Source organism: Plenodomus lingam (genome assembly GCF_022343315.1).
Source record: "Plenodomus lingam strain CAN1 chromosome Unknown contig_18, whole genome shotgun sequence".
Classification (NCBI taxonomy): domain Eukaryota; kingdom Fungi; phylum Ascomycota; class Dothideomycetes; order Pleosporales; family Leptosphaeriaceae; genus Plenodomus; species Plenodomus lingam.
The window spans coordinates 863,339-882,487 of NW_027093935.1; the positions used below are offsets into that span (position 1 = coordinate 863,339).

General features: G+C 41.7%; 5 protein-coding genes across 5 annotated transcripts; 4 read left to right on the top strand and 1 right to left on the bottom strand.

Moving 5' to 3' along the window:
• The first annotated feature begins 2,287 nt into the window (after positions 1-2,287).
• IAQ61_003715 (uncharacterized protein) lies at positions 2,288-4,075 on the top strand. Its single transcript, XM_003837226.2, has 3 exons — positions 2,288-2,792; positions 2,846-3,733; positions 3,784-4,075. The coding sequence occupies exons 1-3, from the start codon at positions 2,388-2,390 to the stop codon at positions 3,895-3,897; spliced, it is 1,407 nt and encodes a 468-aa protein (XP_003837274.1). The 5' UTR covers positions 2,288-2,387; the 3' UTR covers positions 3,898-4,075.
• A 205-nt stretch (positions 4,076-4,280) lies between these two features.
• IAQ61_003716 (uncharacterized protein) lies at positions 4,281-4,602 on the top strand (the record flags this gene model as incomplete). The annotated part of the gene is made up of 2 exons (XM_066096074.1): positions 4,281-4,469; positions 4,528-4,602. The coding sequence occupies 2 exons, from the start codon at positions 4,281-4,283 to the stop codon at positions 4,600-4,602; spliced, it is 264 nt and encodes an 87-aa protein (XP_065953950.1).
• Positions 4,603-4,985: 383 nt separating this feature from the next.
• On the top strand, positions 4,986-5,891 carry IAQ61_003717 (uncharacterized protein; the record flags this gene model as incomplete). Its single annotated transcript, XM_003837227.2, has 1 exon — positions 4,986-5,891. The coding sequence occupies one exon, from the start codon at positions 4,986-4,988 to the stop codon at positions 5,889-5,891; it is 906 nt and encodes a 301-aa protein (XP_003837275.2).
• Positions 5,892-12,418: 6,527 nt separating this feature from the next.
• On the bottom strand, positions 12,419-14,944 carry DBP7 (ATP-dependent RNA helicase dbp7; the record flags this gene model as incomplete). The annotated part of the gene is made up of 1 exon (XM_003837228.1): positions 12,419-14,944. The coding sequence occupies one exon, from the start codon at positions 14,942-14,944 to the stop codon at positions 12,419-12,421; it is 2,526 nt and encodes an 841-aa protein (XP_003837276.1).
• Positions 14,945-17,234: 2,290 nt separating this feature from the next.
• On the top strand, positions 17,235-18,826 carry IAQ61_003719 (uncharacterized protein). The gene is made up of 2 exons (XM_066096075.1): positions 17,235-17,624; positions 17,672-18,826. Exons 1-2 carry the CDS (start codon positions 17,600-17,602, stop codon positions 18,799-18,801), a joined length of 1,155 nt encoding a protein of 384 aa, XP_065953951.1. The 5' UTR covers positions 17,235-17,599; the 3' UTR covers positions 18,802-18,826.
• Positions 18,827-19,149: the final 323 nt, after the last annotated feature.

Sequence of the window (19,149 nt, forward strand, 5' to 3'; positions counted from 1 at the left end):
AGCAACTTTATCTTTCTAGTTTTATACTTAGGTTTATAGGGAACTGTGTTACTAGAAATATAGGAGGTGTGTATGTTAATAGGACTTCCCTTATTAATACTTCCTAGATATTTTATTAGGTGTAAGTTATATATTACCTATAATATATCTAGTATATTTATTATAAAAATTTGTACCTATATATCTTCTTATTAGGGTTCTTAATTTAGTAACCCTACTATAACTAAACCTAAGATAATAGAGATATAGGTAGGATACAGACGTCTCCTGCTTTCTTATACTACTATATTTCCTGCCTTCCTAATTATTAATTTACCTTATAGAATATCTATAACAACGCCCTCTCTACAAAGCTATAGTCTACCTAGTATTAGTTAATAGGAAAGGCTAGGTACTATATAAGCTAAAAGCTAAGACCGCTAACTATCTAAATTATAGTCTAATACCACTAACTATAAAATTCTTATACCCTTAGTAATTCCCTAGGTATATTGCAAGGGTCGCAGGGGAATATTAATAAAGTTCCTACTAATCTATCTTACTAACTTTTCCTTAACTACACTAAAATACTAGCACCCTAAATTAACTATTACTTGCACGTTCTCTACTCTACCTAGGAGGAGGGGAATAAAGAAGGGAGGATTATTTAACCTAGCCTTAATATCTAGGGGACACTTAATAGCCTCTACTATTAATAATTCCTCTATTATAGTGTCCTCCTTATACCCCTAACTTAGCCTAAGGTTAGGGGTGGCTAGTTTCCTAAATTAGTGCCGCTTGCTAATACTGCAACTATCTTAATACCTACTAGTTATAGTAATAGGGTATTAGGGCATACACGTATAAAATAACCGCCCTATCTACACTAGGTGCAGACCCTTGCTAGTTTCTATACATTAAACAGGTCCTGTAGGATCTAGTTAGGACATAATATTAGTGGTTTAGTAGGTATACTTAATAAGGCTACTACTTCTACTATATTTGTGTTACTATCCTAATCTAAGTTAGACTTCTACTAGGGTTCCTTAGACTTACTAGCCTAAAGAAAGCCTAGTTCTAAAGAGGCTATTTTAATATCTACTATAATTATCTTATATTCCTCTATAGCTGCGTTGTAGTTTATCCTAGAGACTCCCCTATTAAGGGAAACTAAGCGTATATAACTATTAAGAGATTACTAAAGTTATAAAAGCTTCTATTTATTATTCTAGTATAAACCTCCTAACTATATAAGGAGCTATATAAAATTTATAAAGAACTCTATAAAAGGCTAATTTTAGCCCTAATATAAGTATTCTAATATAACTTAGGCGCGCTCCTGCCTATAATAGTTACTATAATAGAATACTAGGTAGTTAAGAAACCTACTTATATCCTAACGCTTACGTGCACTATCCTTAAAGTATAGTGCTATAGCGCGCTAGACTATAGGTAATAACTAGGACTAAATATATATAAACCTTGCCTCCTTATCCCTAATAAAGACCTTGTCTACACGTAGTTTAAACTCTATAGTTATTTGCTAGGAGGAGAAGTTTACCTTAGTGCTATTATATAGCAAACTAACTAGGAAAGGTTTACAGCGTAAGGCAGGAGAGGGTAGAGGTAGTATGTTATTAAACCTAGCGGGCTTAGAGGAGGGTTAGGATAGAATCTAATTACGTATTTCCTTATTCTATTAATATAGTATAGCTATTATAGTAGAGTCTTAAGCCTATTATTCTATTAATCTATAGACCTATTATATTAGCCTTTCTACTATATTAGGTTGCACCTAGTTATTCTAAATATCTAGCGCGTCTATCTCTTATTACTATTATAGTATATTTAGAAGAAGATACTAAAATATTATAGACTAGCCTTAAGGGAAGAATATAATAAGTGTTAATAATAGTATTTAGTATCTTAAAGGAGAGATAAGCCCTCCACGCCTTTTTATAGGTGTCTAGTGTGTTTGCTTAGTAGTGGTGTTAGACTTGGTCTGTCTTGTGTTAGACCTAGGCTTGGGCATAAGCCCAAGTCCTTCACAACTAGTAGTAAGCTAGCTAGAATATATTAGTAACGCGTTTAAAATATGTTTAGGGAATACTTACGTTAGAGGAGAGGGTCTTAGAAACTATAGTAGTAGATAATAAGGTTAAGGATGTAAAAACGCGTTAGAAACGCGTTCCTAACGTGTTCTCGCTTAGCCTTGCTTAGTAGGGCCAAGATCTGGCTTGGCCCTCCTAACCTGCGTTAGTCTATGGACGGATCCATTTTTCCTATGGCTAGTTGACCTGCTTCCTCCCGCCTCACCTCAAAAATTAATCGTTGTCAGGACAATTACCCGCCTTGCACCTAACAATCAATTTGTACAAGAACACCACGATCAAATCACATATAACAAAATGTCGCTAGAAAAGATCACGACCATCTCCCCAATCACCAACAAGCCTGTTCTTACACGTAACGGTCTCTCAGATGCTGATCTGCAATCTCTACCTGAGACAGCCGCCAGCGCATTCGAATCATTCCGCCGTACATCACTTGCTGAAAGGCAGAACATCATAAAGAAAGCTCTGAAATTGCTCAACGAGCGTCAAGATGTCCTTGGCAAGGAGATCACCGAACAGATGGGTCGCCCTATTGCGTATACGCCTAAAGAGATTACCACCGCAGTCATGCGTGGCGAGTATCTGTTGAAGATCAGTGATGAATTTCTGCAAGACACTCCAGGTGAAGCTGAGAAGGGCTTCAAGCGATACATTAGGAAAGTTCCTCTTGGTCCAGTATTAATCCTGTTCCCTTGGAATGTGCGTATACCAACATGCTATATTGCTCGCTCGCACGCTGATGCACCATGTAGTACCCATACCTGACCCTCATCAACTCACTAGTACCTGCACTGATTGCAGGGAACTCGGTCATTTTGAAGCCATCCCCACAGACGCCAACAAGTGCCGAGCAGATCCAACAGATCTTCAAGCAAGCTGGGCTACCTGATGGTGTACTCCAAATCTTCCACAGTGGATCTATGACACAGATTGAAACCATAGCACGTTCACCTAAGATTCAGTTAGTGTGCTTCACTGGTTCCGTAGCCAACGGCCTTGCAGTGCAAAGCGCAGCAAATAATCGTGTATCTTTGCGTGTGGGCCTTGAGCTTGGAGGCAAAGATCCTGCATATGTTCGTTCCGATGTTGACGTCAAGTGGGCTGCAGAAGAACTCGTGGATGGAGCTGTCTTCAACTCTGGTCAGAGTTGCTGCAGCGTTGAGAGAATATACGTGGATGAGAAAATCCATGATGAGTTCGTATCCGCCCTCCAGGATGTACTGAAGGGTTACAAACTTGGTGATCCTTTCGACAAGAGCACTCATGTTGGTCCCGTGGTCTCCAAACGATCAGCAGAAGCCATTCAAGCACATATCAAAGATGCTTTAGCGAAGGGCGCTAAGAATGCTACACCAGAGAATCCTACGTTCGAGAACCCGCCTGCAGACGGCAACTTTGTCGCTCCAACGTTACTGACAGGTGTCACACATGATATGGACGTTATGACCGAGGAAACCTTCGGTCCTGTGATTCCAGTCATGAGAGTCAAGGACGACGCAGAAGCGATCAAACTCATGAACGATAGTGAATTCGGGCTCACAGCAAGTATTTGGACAAAGGATGTTAACAAGGGTCACGAGCTTGTTGACGAAGTTGAAGCTGGTACGGTCTTCGTCAATCGATGTGACTACCCCGCGCCTGTAAGTGATAGTCCAAAATTCTCCTTTGCAACGTTACTGATCCAAAGCAGGACCTGGCCTGGGTAGGCTGGAAGAATTCAGGAAGAGGGCAGACCCTGAGCAAATTCGGATTTGACCAGTTCGTTAAGCTCAAGAGCTACCACGTTAAGGATTACCCAAAATGAGTGGTACTGCATGAGCCAAATGGATCCATAAGCTAAATTGAGCTTCTCGCAGAACTGTTTCTCCCTATGAACATTGGCAGTCTAGCACGCCTTCGGTAATGGCTCGCACCAAAGTTATCGAAATGTTTGGATCAAACTGCAGTCAATTAATGCAACAAGATTGAATTCCGATTCATGTGCTCTCACTGAAAAGACTAACATTGATGATAACTAATGGACTACCAGGGCTCTTTCGCAGATTTGCCCAACCTGAAAACGACATATGTTGTACAATTGTGACACGAAGTCACGAACGCGCCCGCGTGCTCACATGACTAACGTTGTGGTCATGGCACAAGGACTTAGTACTACCAATATTCATAAAGCCCTTTCGATTCGCTAAGATGAATACTTTCTCAACAGTGCAGCCTGAAGTAAGAGCAAGCCGGATGATCCTTCCCGCCCCCAAACACGCGGGCCTGTACCAGCAAGAATGCGACACCAATGCAAGGTTGGTGGTACTGACGCGACCGTTTCAAAAGCGTCTGTATCGGGTGATCCTGTCCAACACTACCATTGTCAAACTCCTTCAGGTCTGTGACCGCGAGCTGGTTTTCTTTTCTCTATTATTTCTTATGATGACTTGTTTAGGGTCTGTTGACATACATGTTGTTATCTATGCTATTTATGAAGTTGCTCGATCGGACATTGTTTCACATTCCGTGATTCATGGTCCGCGCTCACAGATTTGCTGGAATGTGAGACCGAATAATGACTTCAGTCCGCAAGGGAGAGCGCATCCTTTCCCGCGCGGGGGAAATCATTTCCAATCGAGTCGCATCGGAAACCAGTTCTCACCTCTCTCTTTTATAAGCCTCTGCAACTTTCATCCTCATCATTATCCTCTTCGGGCCATCAAACCCATGATTCATCGACCCCAACGACCTCCACTTATTGGTGCTATTTCGTTCATTTAGCGTTTTCTTCTATGCCAATACCCTGTCTTTTCCTCAAAAATCGTGTTTTCTTACTATTTATTACATATACCCTTTTGCTATTATCACGAAAACGTATATTCAATCAGGACCTTACCATCACTTGTGGATTCCATGACTTTCGAAGCCGTCATTATGAAGCTCCGACGAGCAGTACTTTGCTGTTCAAAGCGGGAAAGGAGTAGTCCGTCTGAGACGGTGAGATTAGAGGTTGTCAGTTTTCACACCCAATATTTGGACCATCCTCCGACTAGCAGCCTGGCCGTCTCCCCGATATATATGATCATTTCTGACAAGTTTGAACAGGGTTCTCCAACCGACGTCCGGCGTGTTGACGTCAGCGCCACCCTCCCTGGGCTCATGGATGCCCAACGTAGATACGTCCGCGAAAAGGCATCCAGTGACGCTGTCCATCTGCTCGGCCTACAATCCGAGCCGCCATCCCATCCAGCTACTTCACCGCCATCTCCAACACAATCAAATACGCGATCTATTGCCCTAGCTTCAAACCTTTCTTCACGTGAGCCATCTGTAGCACTCCTCAATGCTGCCTCCAAAGACCTCCCAAGTGTTTTGCCCACTCCACCAAAGCGAACACACAACGAGAATTCGCCACCCGCTTCCCGAATGAAGACCATGTGGAAAGATTCAAACAGACCAAGCAACAGCTCTACCTGTCATGAAGGTCTTTACGAGAAGCTTGAGCAGATCAAGGGTGCCGATGTGGAAGAGAAGGGTCTGACGGAATCATTTGTAACACTGAACTTAGACTTCGAATTTGCGGACAAGAAGTCCGTACATGCATCTTCGGTACATGCTTCTGAGTCGACAAGCACACTATCGCTTACGGGGGGGTTCGAGATGCAGGACACAAAGGGGGGCAGATGCCAACCTATTGCGAAGAATCTTGTTGTCAAAAATGCGATTGACGCTACGAACTTGGGGGACAGCAGCGATGAGAACGATTTCGAGGAAGACAGCTTGATCGCTGCTGAGCATGTTCAACTTGTCAAGATCTGAAGAATGAGCCGAAGTACGGATGGTGGGAGCAATATCATGTGCTTGTACGAATAGCAGAAAAGTTGGGTACAAATTGGCAATAATACATCCGGTAATACTATCATCAATAAAAGAGCTCTAAAATATCGTCACCCTTCATAATTAAAAAATGGCTGATCATATTATGCGTTCAACTGTCTGCTTGATAAGTCTGCTGCGTCTAAACAACAGCTGCAATTTTCCCCGATACATGATCGATTTCGAGCTTTCAAGTTGAAAATGCATGCATGCCTCATGCAAGATCATGATCCGTCGACCAATAATATCAGTTGACCAAATCTCTCGTCATTCATTACCGCGTATCACCACAATTTTGTCCGCGAGTCACCGCAATTGGGTTTTTTGCCAGCTTATCATTGCTTCCTTGTTGCCAGCGACAAGAGCCCGCCACCAATTATTAAATCAACAAGAATGCGTACCTGCATATAACGCAGCCCCTGAAACGCACGCTTCTCAATCGGGCCGCCGTCCAATTCTGTTCTTTCGCGGACGGTCATTTACCACGTGCGCGTTGCCCAATGGCACGGCCTGATGTATGGGAATGGGATTGCATTCTTGTGTCCCCAATAGGGTGGTGCATAGAGGGGAATTGGTGGGGGGTAAAAACTAGGGTACCTTGGGAGTTTCATGTCATGGGATGTTAATTTGAGGTAAGTCGTGCGCTTATTATGGTTATTAATAAAAGAGAGGATTTGTTGTAAGTAAAGATTGCTGTTTGTTACTATATTGTAGGTACTAAGCGACATAGGAACTTATCGAATGGCTAAGACTAGAGCCTTGTCCCTACATAAATATTTGAGAAAAGAGAGAAGTTTTATGCTTTCTAAAAAGAGAGATAGTTGTGGTAGGTTAACGCTCTCAGTGCTTGAAAACCAAGCATTTCTCTTAGTACAATCATGTGTCTTTCCCGAAATCCTCCTTCTATGTATTCATATCAAAGCACATTCTTTCTGTTCAAAATAATGTGTAAGGTCCTGACGTACCACTGCGCTATAGCTACCAACATACTATAGCTGATCGCCGAGTTCCGCGGAAGCACATTATCACAGCCTTTGAAATACCTCATACAGGCGGCCAGCTTTATTTTGAAACATGAGAATCCCCATACAGGCACAAAATATGGTATTGCAGCAGATGGCGGGTTTTCATTTCACGGCGTCCAGACACCCCAGATGGCTTCATCCATGACACACAGCGCATAACCCTAGCTAAAGAAGATAGCACTAACAATTAACTAGGCCTAACTACAATAGGTAATAAGATTTAAGCAGAGTTACTAAGGCTTCTTATAGAAAGAAAGCATAACCCTAGACACCTTTACCTAGATCTATAAAGACCTAGAACTAGTAAGGATAGTAGATAAGTGCTTTAAGATATATAAATAGCACTTAAGGGAGATAAAGTAGGTAGCTAATTTAGGGTAGTGCAGGACTATATACTACTCTATTATTTAATAGCTAGTGTAAGGGGATATAGGATACTAGCTCTAATACGCTATAATCTAAGAAACTATAAACCTAATCTTATACCTATACTATACTAAGTACGCCTAGGTAGGAGACTAGATATTCTTTTATTACGTGGACGTAAACCTTTCTAAGGTAGCATAGTTAGGATAAGGGCTTAAGATAATCTAAGGCTTAGTTTCTTTTAATAATAAGGATTAAGATAACTATACTAAGCTCCTAATTAGATTTAAAGAAGTATAGAAGAATTAGGTAAATTAGATAGATAGGGGGTTAAGAAGGAATAAGAGGGCCTATATCTAGGTATAGGAAGATAGGGTGCACTAGCCTAAAGAGCTAAGAGAAAAGTGCCCTATAGTAAGATAGGAGAAGGAAATCTATTAAAAAGGATAGGTAAGAATTATAAGCCTAGTAATACTATATAGATCTACTAGACCTACTACTTAAACGTAGTATATAGTTCTACTATAGTATATAAAAGTATAGGATAATATAATAATAATAGAGGTGCTAGAGATAGGGATATATATAGAGATTGCACTAGCCTACCTATAGATAAGTATAGCCCTAAAGACTCTATTAGGGCACCTAGTTAAATATAGTAGAGTCTAATAGCAATTTCCTAGAGATGTCTAGGCTACCTATCCTACCTAGGTCTTAAAGGCAATTATATATTAGGTTTAATAGGATAACCTATTAGTAAAGGCAGAGATCTAGAAGTACCTAATAGGAGATTTAAATAGAGAAAGGATAGGAGTATAGATTAGGAAGAGTTAGGTTAAGATAGTAAAGGAGTTAAAGAAGAATTAGGCTATCTGCGTTAAGAATAAGAAGCTTGCATTTAGCAAGGATAAGGAGGCTAGGGTACTAGACTAATCCTATTTTAGTACAAAGGGGGTATAGCCTACTAAAGTAGGAGAGTAGTAGAGGTATAATAGATAGATTAAGTAGTTAGAGACTCTAGATATAGTTAAAAAGTATCTAGGAGCTATTAAAGAGGAACAAAAGGCAGAGGGATCTAGGCGCCTAGGGCTAGGCTATCTAAGAAGCCTAGTAAGGGCGTAGAGGAGAACTGTCTTGTTAAGTTTAGGTTTAAGATTAGAGACCCTAGATACTCCTACTCCCTTACCTAAAGCTTGACAAGCTAGGAACTAAGGTTGCTAACCTAGAGGAGGAGAGTAAGGGCTAAGCTTAATAGGGCTAAGCTTAAAGGAGGGGGAGGTTTATGCTATAGTATAGGATATATAGGAGAAAAACAAGGCTTAGCCTAAAAAGTTAGGCGGATTAAATAGTATAAAGGTATAAAGGATTAGAGGATAGGACTTAATAACTCCTGCAGACTTTACTTTAACTCTACAATATTATCTTTTTACTTATATTTCTGTATTAAACCTATATCCTCTGCTATAGGATCACTACTATTAAACCTTGCCCCTCCTACTTCTCCTCGTTTAAATAGGTTACTCTCCCTGTTGGTTCACTAGTAGAGTTGTACTAGAATAGGAGGTGCGGGGTTGTAGGTTAGAGGATATTTCTCTAGCTAGATTAGTTAAGATTTATCTATATTAATTAGGATTTAGAACTATTTTAGCTAGTATTGTCTAATAATATAATCCTAAGAACCTAAGTCTACTATTATAAAGGGGTAGTTATAAACCTTTTAGCTACTAACTATTATATAAAGCTAAATATAGTAGGCAACTAGGGAGGTAATCTAATCCTAGAACCCTTTAATAGTAAGCTTATATAGTAGCTTTTAGATAGGTACCCTAAGTATAGAAGAAATATTATAAGTAATTTTTAAATTAATAAATAAGTAACCTTAGGCCCTAGTATCTACTAAAGCGTTTAGGCAAACACTAGATCTATTATAGTATAAAGTTATATATATAAGCAAATAGGAACTAATAAATAATTTAGTTAAGGAAAGGTTAGATAAGTTATATTAAGTTAGGCCTAGGAAGGAGGATCCTCCTAGGCGTTATTTTTTCCTATCTAATAGCTATCTAAATTAGTTAATTTAGCAGTTTCTTCTTCCTTAGAATTCTTAATAACCTATTCTATATCTATAGCCTAAATCCTAGGGGGTTTAGGGTAGTTACTAGAGAAGTGCCTAGGCTTTCTATAATTATAGCAAGTTCCTAGGCTTCCTAATATAGTAGCGCTAGGAGTAGCTAGCGTAGTAGATAGGGGTTAATTATTTTAAGGGGTAGTACCCTATTATTATAAATAGGGTATATAAGGTTTAGCTATTAAAAGTCTATTATAGGGTTTCTAATTAGTCTCTAAATAGGACTAGTTTCTAGAGTATTAGAAGGGGGTTAGTCCTTTTCTAAATAATAGAGTAGTCTAAGTAGGAGTAGATAAGGTAGGGTATAAGTAGTATTCTATATTAAAAGTAATAAGATAATCTACTATAGTTTTAAAGTTATTATGCTAGTTTTATTAAAAAGCAAGGTTTAGTATCCTTAGGGAAGGTATAATCTTTATCTAGAGGTAGTAATACTACTCTAATTAGGGTACTTCTTCTCTAATAGCAAGACTCTAGAATTATAATTTAAAAGTAGGGAATATCTCTATATTAGTTATATATAGGTAGTTAAATATAGTCTAACTCTTAGCTATCTTATTACTAGTAATAAAGTAAGTTTAAAGGAGGGTAATTATTTCCTTAGCTTTTTAGAACTAAAGACTTAGGGAATTAGATAGATAACGTAGCTCTAAGTACCCTCTTACTAGTCTTAAGTAGTGTCCCTAGACTAACGCTATGTATACTCTAGAAGAGGGGTAGTAATTAGTATTAATCTCTAGCTAATCCTAAATAGACGCTTACTATTATCTAAAAGTAGGATTAGCACTATTACTAAGTATAGAGATATTTAGTATCTTTTTAGATTATCTATTAGCTTTTATAGCATATACTATAGGGTTTAATATAGAAACTAAAGACTAGCCTAGTTAAGTAGTACCCTATATCTCTTTATAGAGGGAGGTGTTATATAACTAATTAGTAAGTTATTTAACTTGTTCCTCTAACCTCTCCTTTTTAGATAGGGTTAATATATATTTATCTTTAAGGGAGGTATTACTTTAAGATTTCTTAGGAGTATAAGGTAACTTAAGAGATAGGTAGGGAGTAGGTCCTTCTAGGAGGGTGTTATTAATTAAGTCCTCCTTATCTAATTTCTTTCTATTAGTAAATAGGCTTTTAAAAGTAGCTAAACTAGATACCCTTCCTTTACCTTTATCTAATATTTTAGTAGTTAATAAGAATAATAAATCTCTTCTTTAGGGGGGTTAGTTATAGAAGGATATTAGCTTTGCCTCTAATTCCTCTAGGCTTTTAGTAGTCTCTAGGTCTCTACCTTAACGTAATCTAACGCGATTTTTCTAAAGGTAATCTAGCACTACCTATAGGTCTAGAAGTTTAAGCTTATAGGCTTTAGTTATTAGAAGTTCTAATAGCTATTCTAACTATAGAGTTACAGGGTTAGATAACTACTAGAACTAAATTAATAGCTTAAAATAATAATAAATGCGATATTCTTAAATACTATTACTAGCTAGGATAATATTCTTCTTATAATATAATAACTTAAGTAGGTAGGGTATCTAAAAGGTATCCTATATAACTTAAAGGTATATAGGAGTGCGCGTCTATATAGAAAAGAATAAGATTCCTATACCTATAGGTCTTGTATAAAAGGATAAGAAGAATATGCCTATCCTAATTATAGGCGAGCTGCTCTCTATATATATTAGTAAGTCGGGCCTTTGTCAGGCCTGACTTGGCATGGAACAATAGGCAAGCAATTCTGCCTTATTGTTACAGTTTACACCTATATAGTAAACCCCTAGCGTACCATTCTATAGTAAACAATTTTTTACCGTAGTGAGTAAGGCAAAGTATATAGTAAGATAAGATCGTTATGACCCATCATCTGCTATTTTGTCAAGTTATAGGGGTGATTGAAGACGAAGATCGGTATTGTGGTGTTTGACATATTTAACAGGATATTCCGATTCTTTCAGACATGAATGTCCTCACATCCTTAGCCATAACTTGCAATATACACAAATAGCCTGTCATATAAACCCACTTTTCAAGAAAGAGATTTAGAATCCTGGGCTCCTGATGGCTATGGTATCTCTCCAACTCGAAGGGTATTCAAACTGTCCTAATTCATTTCTCCTTCTTGCCAATTATAGATCCCCAAGACCAAAGCCAAACTAATTCAACCCCCATTTTCAAAAAAAAAATTCTATCCAAAGCCATTGACCATCTACTGCGCTCCCTATAATCTGAAAAATCGCTTTCTATAATAAAAAAGACCGAAAAACCCTATTCAAACCTATCAAACATATCCCACATCACCCAGACAATCACAACCAACACCCATATCCCACACAGACATGAACCACCCATTCACCAAGCAAACAGTCTAAAACTTCCCAGCTAGGTCATCAGCTGGCAACTCTCTCCCTCCTCTCCCGCAATCCAGATTCCACTCCCCATTACGCATCGCAAGACTCCAACAATCACCTCAAATGGGACACACATTGAACAAAGCAGATTGAAAATTTTGCAGGAATATGGAATCTATCATAGGGAAAGAATATCTGGAGGGTAATATCCTACATACGAGCGTTTGTGACATGCGGAGTGGCATAGAAGCATTATGTTCCTAGATTTCTTTCTTGCAACATCTGACAAACGGTCAAAACCGTGTTGTCCCGCTCAAAGATATATTGAATTCTGGAAAATTCATGCTTTGGACCAGGTAAACCCGTCAACTTCCAAACGACAACGTTTTTAAATTTGAAAGACAAAGGCAGTTCATTGCCTTGAACATCGAAGGGGGGCTAGGGATGTGGCATTTAGAACGAGGATGAGGAAGGTAGCTAGTGTAACGGTAGATAGGCATTTATATTCATTCTCTTCATGTATTCTGAATTTTCCGTCGCCGTTCAATCTACCAACCACAACCTCCCGCCAATCCCAGCCTAAACCCTGGAGCAGCTTCAGCCAATATTAAACTCACTCGCCATACCCGCATGTCTCATAAACTTCTCACGTGCCCGCACAGCCTTCCTCATCTTGGCCGCCTCCTCTGTATCCCCACTCTCTGGGAGATCCAAATCCGCAACCTTCCGCTTCGACACGCCATTCGCCGCCGCAAGCTCTGCCTTGCGACTGGCACCATCCACCTTTGCGCCGCCACTGCCCCTGATCTTCGCGGGCGTGCGGTCGTTGCGTCCAGCACCTGTACGGAGGCCTGGCACCTTCATGCCAGACGGTCGTTCACGGAGCGCAAAGGCCTTGGCAAGGTGTCCGAGATGGAGAGATTTGATGTCAAAGTATTTCCGCTCATCGGCGACATGCGTAGCGTAAGCTCGCACATGACTTTGGAACGCGCGGCGTGCTGCCTCGAGACGGGCAGGGGATGCAAGAGCCCACCGCTCGATGTTGAGCTGCAAATCGGTGGCGAGATCCATGTAGGCATTTTTGCCCGGTACGCCGCTGGTCACCAGTCCGCGGTTGAGTATTTCATCTGCCTCCTGGCGGGAGATGTGGACCCCAGCTTCTGTGTCTTTGCGGTCGGATTTCAAGACCTCGACGTAGCCTTCTTCGCATCCAGGCATCAGAAAGATGCAGGCGCGGCCATCACGACCGGCACGTGCTGTTCGACCAATACGGTGGAGGTGGTCTTCTCGCGCAAAAGCAGGGTCAAATTCTACGACTAGGTCCACGTTGGGAAGATCGAGACCGCGAGATGCGACGTCGGTGGCTATGAGGACGCAGGGCTCTTTGTTTTTGGCGAAGTGGGCGAGGGTGGAGGTACGAAGTGATTGTTGGAGGGAGCCGTGGAGACGGTAGGCAGTTACGTTGTGGGTTTTGGTAGAAAGAATGGGTGCAATTGCGTCCGTCACGGAGAGTTTGGTGGGATCGGATTGCAGAGATGCTTTGGTCTTCTTGGGCTTTTTGTTCTCAGTGTCTGAGGAAGAATCTGAGGTATCTCTAGTCTTCTCTTCGATTTTGTCGGAGTCGGGTGTCAACTTGCTGGTGAGGATGTCGAAGTGGAAGTCCACAGAGTCGGCGCAAGACATGAAGACTATGGCCTTCATCACTGACCCTTTCCGTGCGAATGCTCGTTTCAGATAGCTCATCAACGATACCAATCGTAGCTTTGGTGCCACTACGGCGTAGGATTGCTTCAATTGTGCCGGCGCGAAGAAGCCTTGCTCTTCTCTGGCTTCGCCCACCTTCTGATCTTGCTCTGACGGGTCTGCTCGAATGTGCACAGCATCTTTCAAACTGATTTGACCAAGCCGCTCGACATCCATCTTCATGGTGGCGGAACAAAGCACAGCTGTACGCTTCTCTGGCAGTCCAGGGATTCTCTGTTGGCCGATTTTTGTTGCGCGCATACGCAGATTCAGAGCACCGACGATGCGCTGAATGTCTTGTTCAAACCCAAGCTCCATCAGACGATCACCTTCGTCCAATACAAGCCACCTCACGTTGCTCACGTCCAGCGTCTCCGTGTGCTCAAGGTGATCCAGCAATCGACCGGGTGTTGCGACGAGGATGTTGATGCCTTTTCGCAACCGCGCTTTCTCTGACTTCTTCTTCTCGCCACCAATGACTGTCGTAGCAACCAGCCAATGTGCGCAGCCTAGAAGCTTTTCCAGTACAAGGGCAATCTGTTTGCTCAACTCGCGTGTCGGTGCCATGATGATAGCGAATAACCCCGAGCTTCTCTGTACATTCTTGTCCGCCTGCTGCTTCTTCAGGTTCGCCGACAATTCCATGAGTCTTTGCACGATCGGTAGCAAGTATGCCAATGTCTTTCCCGAACCAGTCTCAGCCTGTATGAAGGCATCTGAATCATCCTTGACCAACTGTGTTATCGCCGCCTTTTGGATAGCCGTAGGTGCCTTCAACTCCATCTTTTTGAGCAAATGGGCTGCGAGGGTCGTGGATATGCCAAGGGAGGTAAAGGTGGCCAGCTCTTCGCTGAGCGGCGCATTCGAGGGTTCAACGGGCGCATCGTCTGATGGTTGCTCCTTGGCTTCAGGCTTCGTTTTCGAGACGGGGTTGTAGGTGAAAAGCGAAGAGATGACCTGCTTTCCTCCCTTTGGCGCACTCTGTCTCTCCTCCGACCTCTTGGTTGCACCAGGATTTAATTGGGGTCTGAAATCGCCGTCTGCACCCTTCTCGGTAGCTCGAGGCTTGAAGTCTCCGCTGACGCGCGCCTTCTTTGCCGGCCTGTCATTCAACTCTTCCGGCTCGGGGCTCTTGGATACTCGCGCCTTCCTTGGCCCCAGCGCTGTGCGATTCACATTCGTTGCCTCTTGCGTATTTGATTTCCTTGGAACACTTGGTATTTTATCGCCCGTCAATCTTGCTGTGGCCTTTGCATGCCAGTTCTGAGCCGCCTTCTTCGCAGAGAGCCGATCTTTCCAGTTTCCACCTTTGATACTCGGTCTCGCAATCAGTCCGGTTTCCGGTATGGAGAAGTTAAGGAGCATGCCATCGTCCGCCATGGTACTGTTTTGTCTTGTTTAATCTTTGTTGTAGTTAGTGGAGAAGTCTGGTGGGGCGGCAGATGTTCAGGACATAGAAATCTCGAACATGGAACTTTTAAGTGGGACACTAACGTGATCCACCACCGAGCGCCCACCCCCACCGAGCGCCCACTAACACTAAAATTACTAAATTTTCAACACTAAATTTCTTAACAACTATAGCACCTATTAACAACGCGCTTGCAGCAATTAAATCCTTAACTCTTAGAGAAGATTTTATATACTTAGAAATAGTAGAAAAGTATAGTTACTTATAGTTAACCTTGTCTAGACGCTACTAGAAAATTTAGCAGGCACGTACTACTACTCTACTAAATAGTTAAATACTTAATACTATATAAGAAAGCAAGCTTATAAAGTATATTAAAGAGCTTTATAGGCAAGGATTACCCCCTATATAGACTATTATTTAAAATTTTATAACTAAAATAATAGGGAATCTAGTAAGTAAAAATTAGGTATAGCGCTTTATTAACTACTATAATATTAATCTTATCTCCTATTAGGCTACTAGGCTTAATTATAACTACTTTAAAGCTAATTCTACCTTTAAGTATAGCTTATACTTTAAGCTTTTATACTAAAAAATAGAGTAATATAATATTAAGAGTTAGTATATCTATAATATAGATAAGAAGGGTTTTCTTATTAGAGTACTATTAAAAACTAAATATATATTTAATAAGAGCGCCTATAAGTAGAGAAAGATTAGAGCTATACTCTAGGATAGTAATAGGGAGTAGATTACTACTATAGCTTGTATATACGCTAATAGTACTACTCTTACTCCTACCCTTATTTATTAGTCCTAATCTAGAGCTCTATAGGATACCTAGTTATAAGATTTTAACCTATTATAATACTAAGCTTTCTTTATAGGATTACTAAGTAGGTAGATAAGCTATACCTTAGGGGTATCCTAGCTTAAGGAGGTGTTTAATTGCAAGATAAAAGCTAAAGCTTATACTTTATACTAGCTCTTTATCCTTAATAGCTATAGATCTTATATAATAATAGAGTTTATTAAGTACTATAATAAATATAAGATCCTACTTATAATATATCCCCCTTATAGCACTTATACCCTTTAGCTACTTAATATTATAGTATTTGCTCCCTTTATAGCTTTATATAAAGCTTAACTATCTAGTTTTCTAGATAGCTCCTAAGGGCTTATAAGTATTACTAAGAGGGATTTCTACTAGTTATTTAATACTATATAGAGTAATACCTTTAAGGAAAAGCTAATATTAATAGCTTTTAAAGTAATAGGTATCTTACTACTTAACCCTAATATTATTCTTTTAAGGTTTAAAGCACCTATAAATAATAGTAACTAGCCTTCTTTAAGTAATAGTATAACCTTAATATTAAGTATAAGTAATTAGAGAAAGATAGAGTAGTTACTCTATAATACTATAATTAATATCTATAATAAATAGTTAAAGAAGCTTAGCTAGATAATCTATACTATATTAGTAAGAAATACTCTACTTAACTATAAAAATAAACACCTAAGGGCTACCCTAGCTAATAAGAAGAAGTGTAGGAAGTGTAGTAAACCTCTATTATTACCCCCTAATAATAATTATAGTAGTAGTGCCTAATTTATTTTACTATTAAAGGTAGAGCAAGTGTTTAAGCTCTAGGAGTAAAAGAACCTTAAAGAATAGGAGCTATAATACTAAAAAAGTAAGGTAATTAAGCTTTATAAGTAATAGAAGCTTGCTAAAGCTTAACTTATAGAGGAGTGTTGCCTAAATTAAGTAATTACTAAGAAGGAGTAGGAGGAGAAAGCTACCTAAAAAGCTACTATATATAATAAGCAGAAAACTACTAAGTAACTAGAAAAGTAACTCTAAAATAATATTAAAACGTCCTAAATAGGTAAGAGGCAAATCCTTAAGCCTCCTACTATTATACTAGCTAAGGTAGTTAATAAGGAGCTAGTAGAAGAGGATATAGTAGTAGAGGCAACTTTATAGCGTGGGCGCCTAATTAGACCCCCTAAAAAGCTACTTATATAATCTAAAATATTTAATCTACTCTAATAGATCTAATAATCGCGACTCTAAGAAATCTCGTAATAATAGCTATTGTGGGTGGCGCAATATCCTTATTTAGTGGGTGGTGGATTTTAGTGTTGGTGGGCGCTCGGTGGGGGTGGGCGCTCGGTGGTGGATCACGTTAGACTGCACGGGGTCATACCGCTCATGGGAGACCATTATATACCCAGTTCCCAGTGCAGGTTCGTCACTATACTGCAAGTAGTTCACTTCTTGTCTATAGAGATATCAGATCGTTTATCGATGCAGGGGTCATAAGACTCTGCCGAATGAAAGCTGTAACGTTGTCACTCCGAGATATCAAACATGTCCCTCATGGTGAGACGCTAGACCCCATCGGGCCACGAAGCCATGATAGCACCTTCAGCGCAGCTACGAGTATTCCTGGCCATATTCCTGGCATCACGAATATGACACCCATCTCACGTGTATCCCGTCCAAATCACCGCCTGGGTGAGCGGTGCCACTGCCAGGTCCTCAACCGCCCGGAGACGTGATCTCTGATGCTCAAGTCGCCCAGTCTCCATCCCTCCACAACCTCCTCGCAATGGCACACATGCGATGCGCCGCTGGTAAATAGCCTCACAAGAGCAATTGAAGCCCAACTAAGCGTGAACAGTATTTCCAGCGCGCAAACACCTTACCTCGAGCTTCACGCGCGCCGTGCGAGCCTCCGCAGCCCAGCCCAACCTGCGCTTTTTCTCTACGTGCCCGTCTCTGAGAAGCGCATCGGCTTCCACGCCCAAGACACACATATTTCACCATGTAGCACCGCTGAGGACATATCGCCGAGATCTACTGCTCAATAAGCGTACCGTTGGCCTCGTGCCTACCATGGGCGCCCTACACGAGGGGCACGCATCCCTCGTCCGCCACGCCGCAGCCGAGAACACAGACGTGTTTGTCACCATCTACGTAAACCCGACGCAATTCGGGCTGAACGAAGACCTAGCCTCGTACCCAAAGACATGGGACTCGGATCTGCAGATGCTGCACAAGCTCGATGAAGAGCTGGCGAGCGCAGGCCACGGGCGCGTCACAGCCGTGTTTGCGCCCAGCACCAAGACCATGTATCCTACACTGCCTCCAGACAGCAGCATCCCCGGTGTCGGAAGCTTTATTGAGATGCGCCCGCTCGGCCAAGTACTCGAAGGCGCCTCACGGCCCGTCTTCTTCCGCGGCGTAGCAACCGTATGCATGAAGCTCTTCAACATCTGCACGCCCGACCGCGTCTACTTTGGCCAGAAAGACATCCAACAGACCCGGGTCATCAACCGGCTGATCAAAGACTTCCATCTTGACACACAATTGCGCATCATCCCCACATCCCGCGAAGCAGACGGCCTCGCGCTCTCCTCGCGCAACGTCTACCTCGGCACGCGCAGGCGCAACATGGGCATCGTGCTGTACCAAGCGCTCCGCAAAGCCGAATCGCAATACCGAGTTGGCAAGCGGTCCCGCGGCGACATCCTCTGGCCTGCCGTCGACCACGGAAACAAGATGGTGCTAGAGCAGGAAAGGATGGAGCCGGGTCAGCGCGCCCTGTTTGAAGTCGACTACCTGAGTCTCGCGGATCCCGACACCATGGAGGAAATCGACCATGTGGATGAGACCCGCGGTGCGATTCTCAGCGGAGCCATCAAGATGCTGCCGATTGAGGAGGCTCGGGACGGGGAAGAGCTGGGCGTTGGAGAGGGAAAGATTGCGGTGAGGTTGATTGATAATATTGTGTTGGATGCAGTGAAATGACAATGTATATCATTCTTCTCCCCCATGCCATTGCCAAATCTTGGGTGTGTGCATCTGGATTGTCCCATTGTGACGTGGAACAGAATGTTGCAAGTTGGAACCCAATTCCATCTACTCTACACACTCACACAATACGCCCAATACACATCCCCATCCCCAGCCTAACCACTTCCGAACTTATCCCAACCCACTCGACCCCCAGTCCCAAATCCCAACCCACCAGGGTACTCAACGCGGCCAACACGGTCCTAAGCCAACGAGGATATAAACAAGGCGGGCGACCAGGTTTGCTATAGCTAGTCGTACAGTCGTATGAATTGCTCGACTGTACGGTTCGAGTATTTTCTT

Excerpts from the sequence above, each read along its gene's own strand:
- IAQ61_003719 (XM_066096075.1), top strand. The coding sequence starts at position 17,600 with ATGGCACACATGCGATGCGCCGCTG. Across the intron at positions 17,625-17,671 it reads ACACATGCGATGCGCCGCTG|TATTTCCAGCGCGCAAACAC; the intron begins GTAAATAGCCTC and ends AAGCGTGAACAG.
- IAQ61_003715 (XM_003837226.2), top strand. The coding sequence starts at position 2,388 with ATGTCGCTAGAAAAGATCACGACCATCTCCCCAATCACCAACAAGCCT. Across the intron at positions 2,793-2,845 it reads TAATCCTGTTCCCTTGGAAT|TACCCATACCTGACCCTCAT; the intron begins GTGCGTATACCA and ends TGCACCATGTAG. Across the intron at positions 3,734-3,783 it reads GATGTGACTACCCCGCGCCT|GACCTGGCCTGGGTAGGCTG; the intron begins GTAAGTGATAGT and ends GATCCAAAGCAG.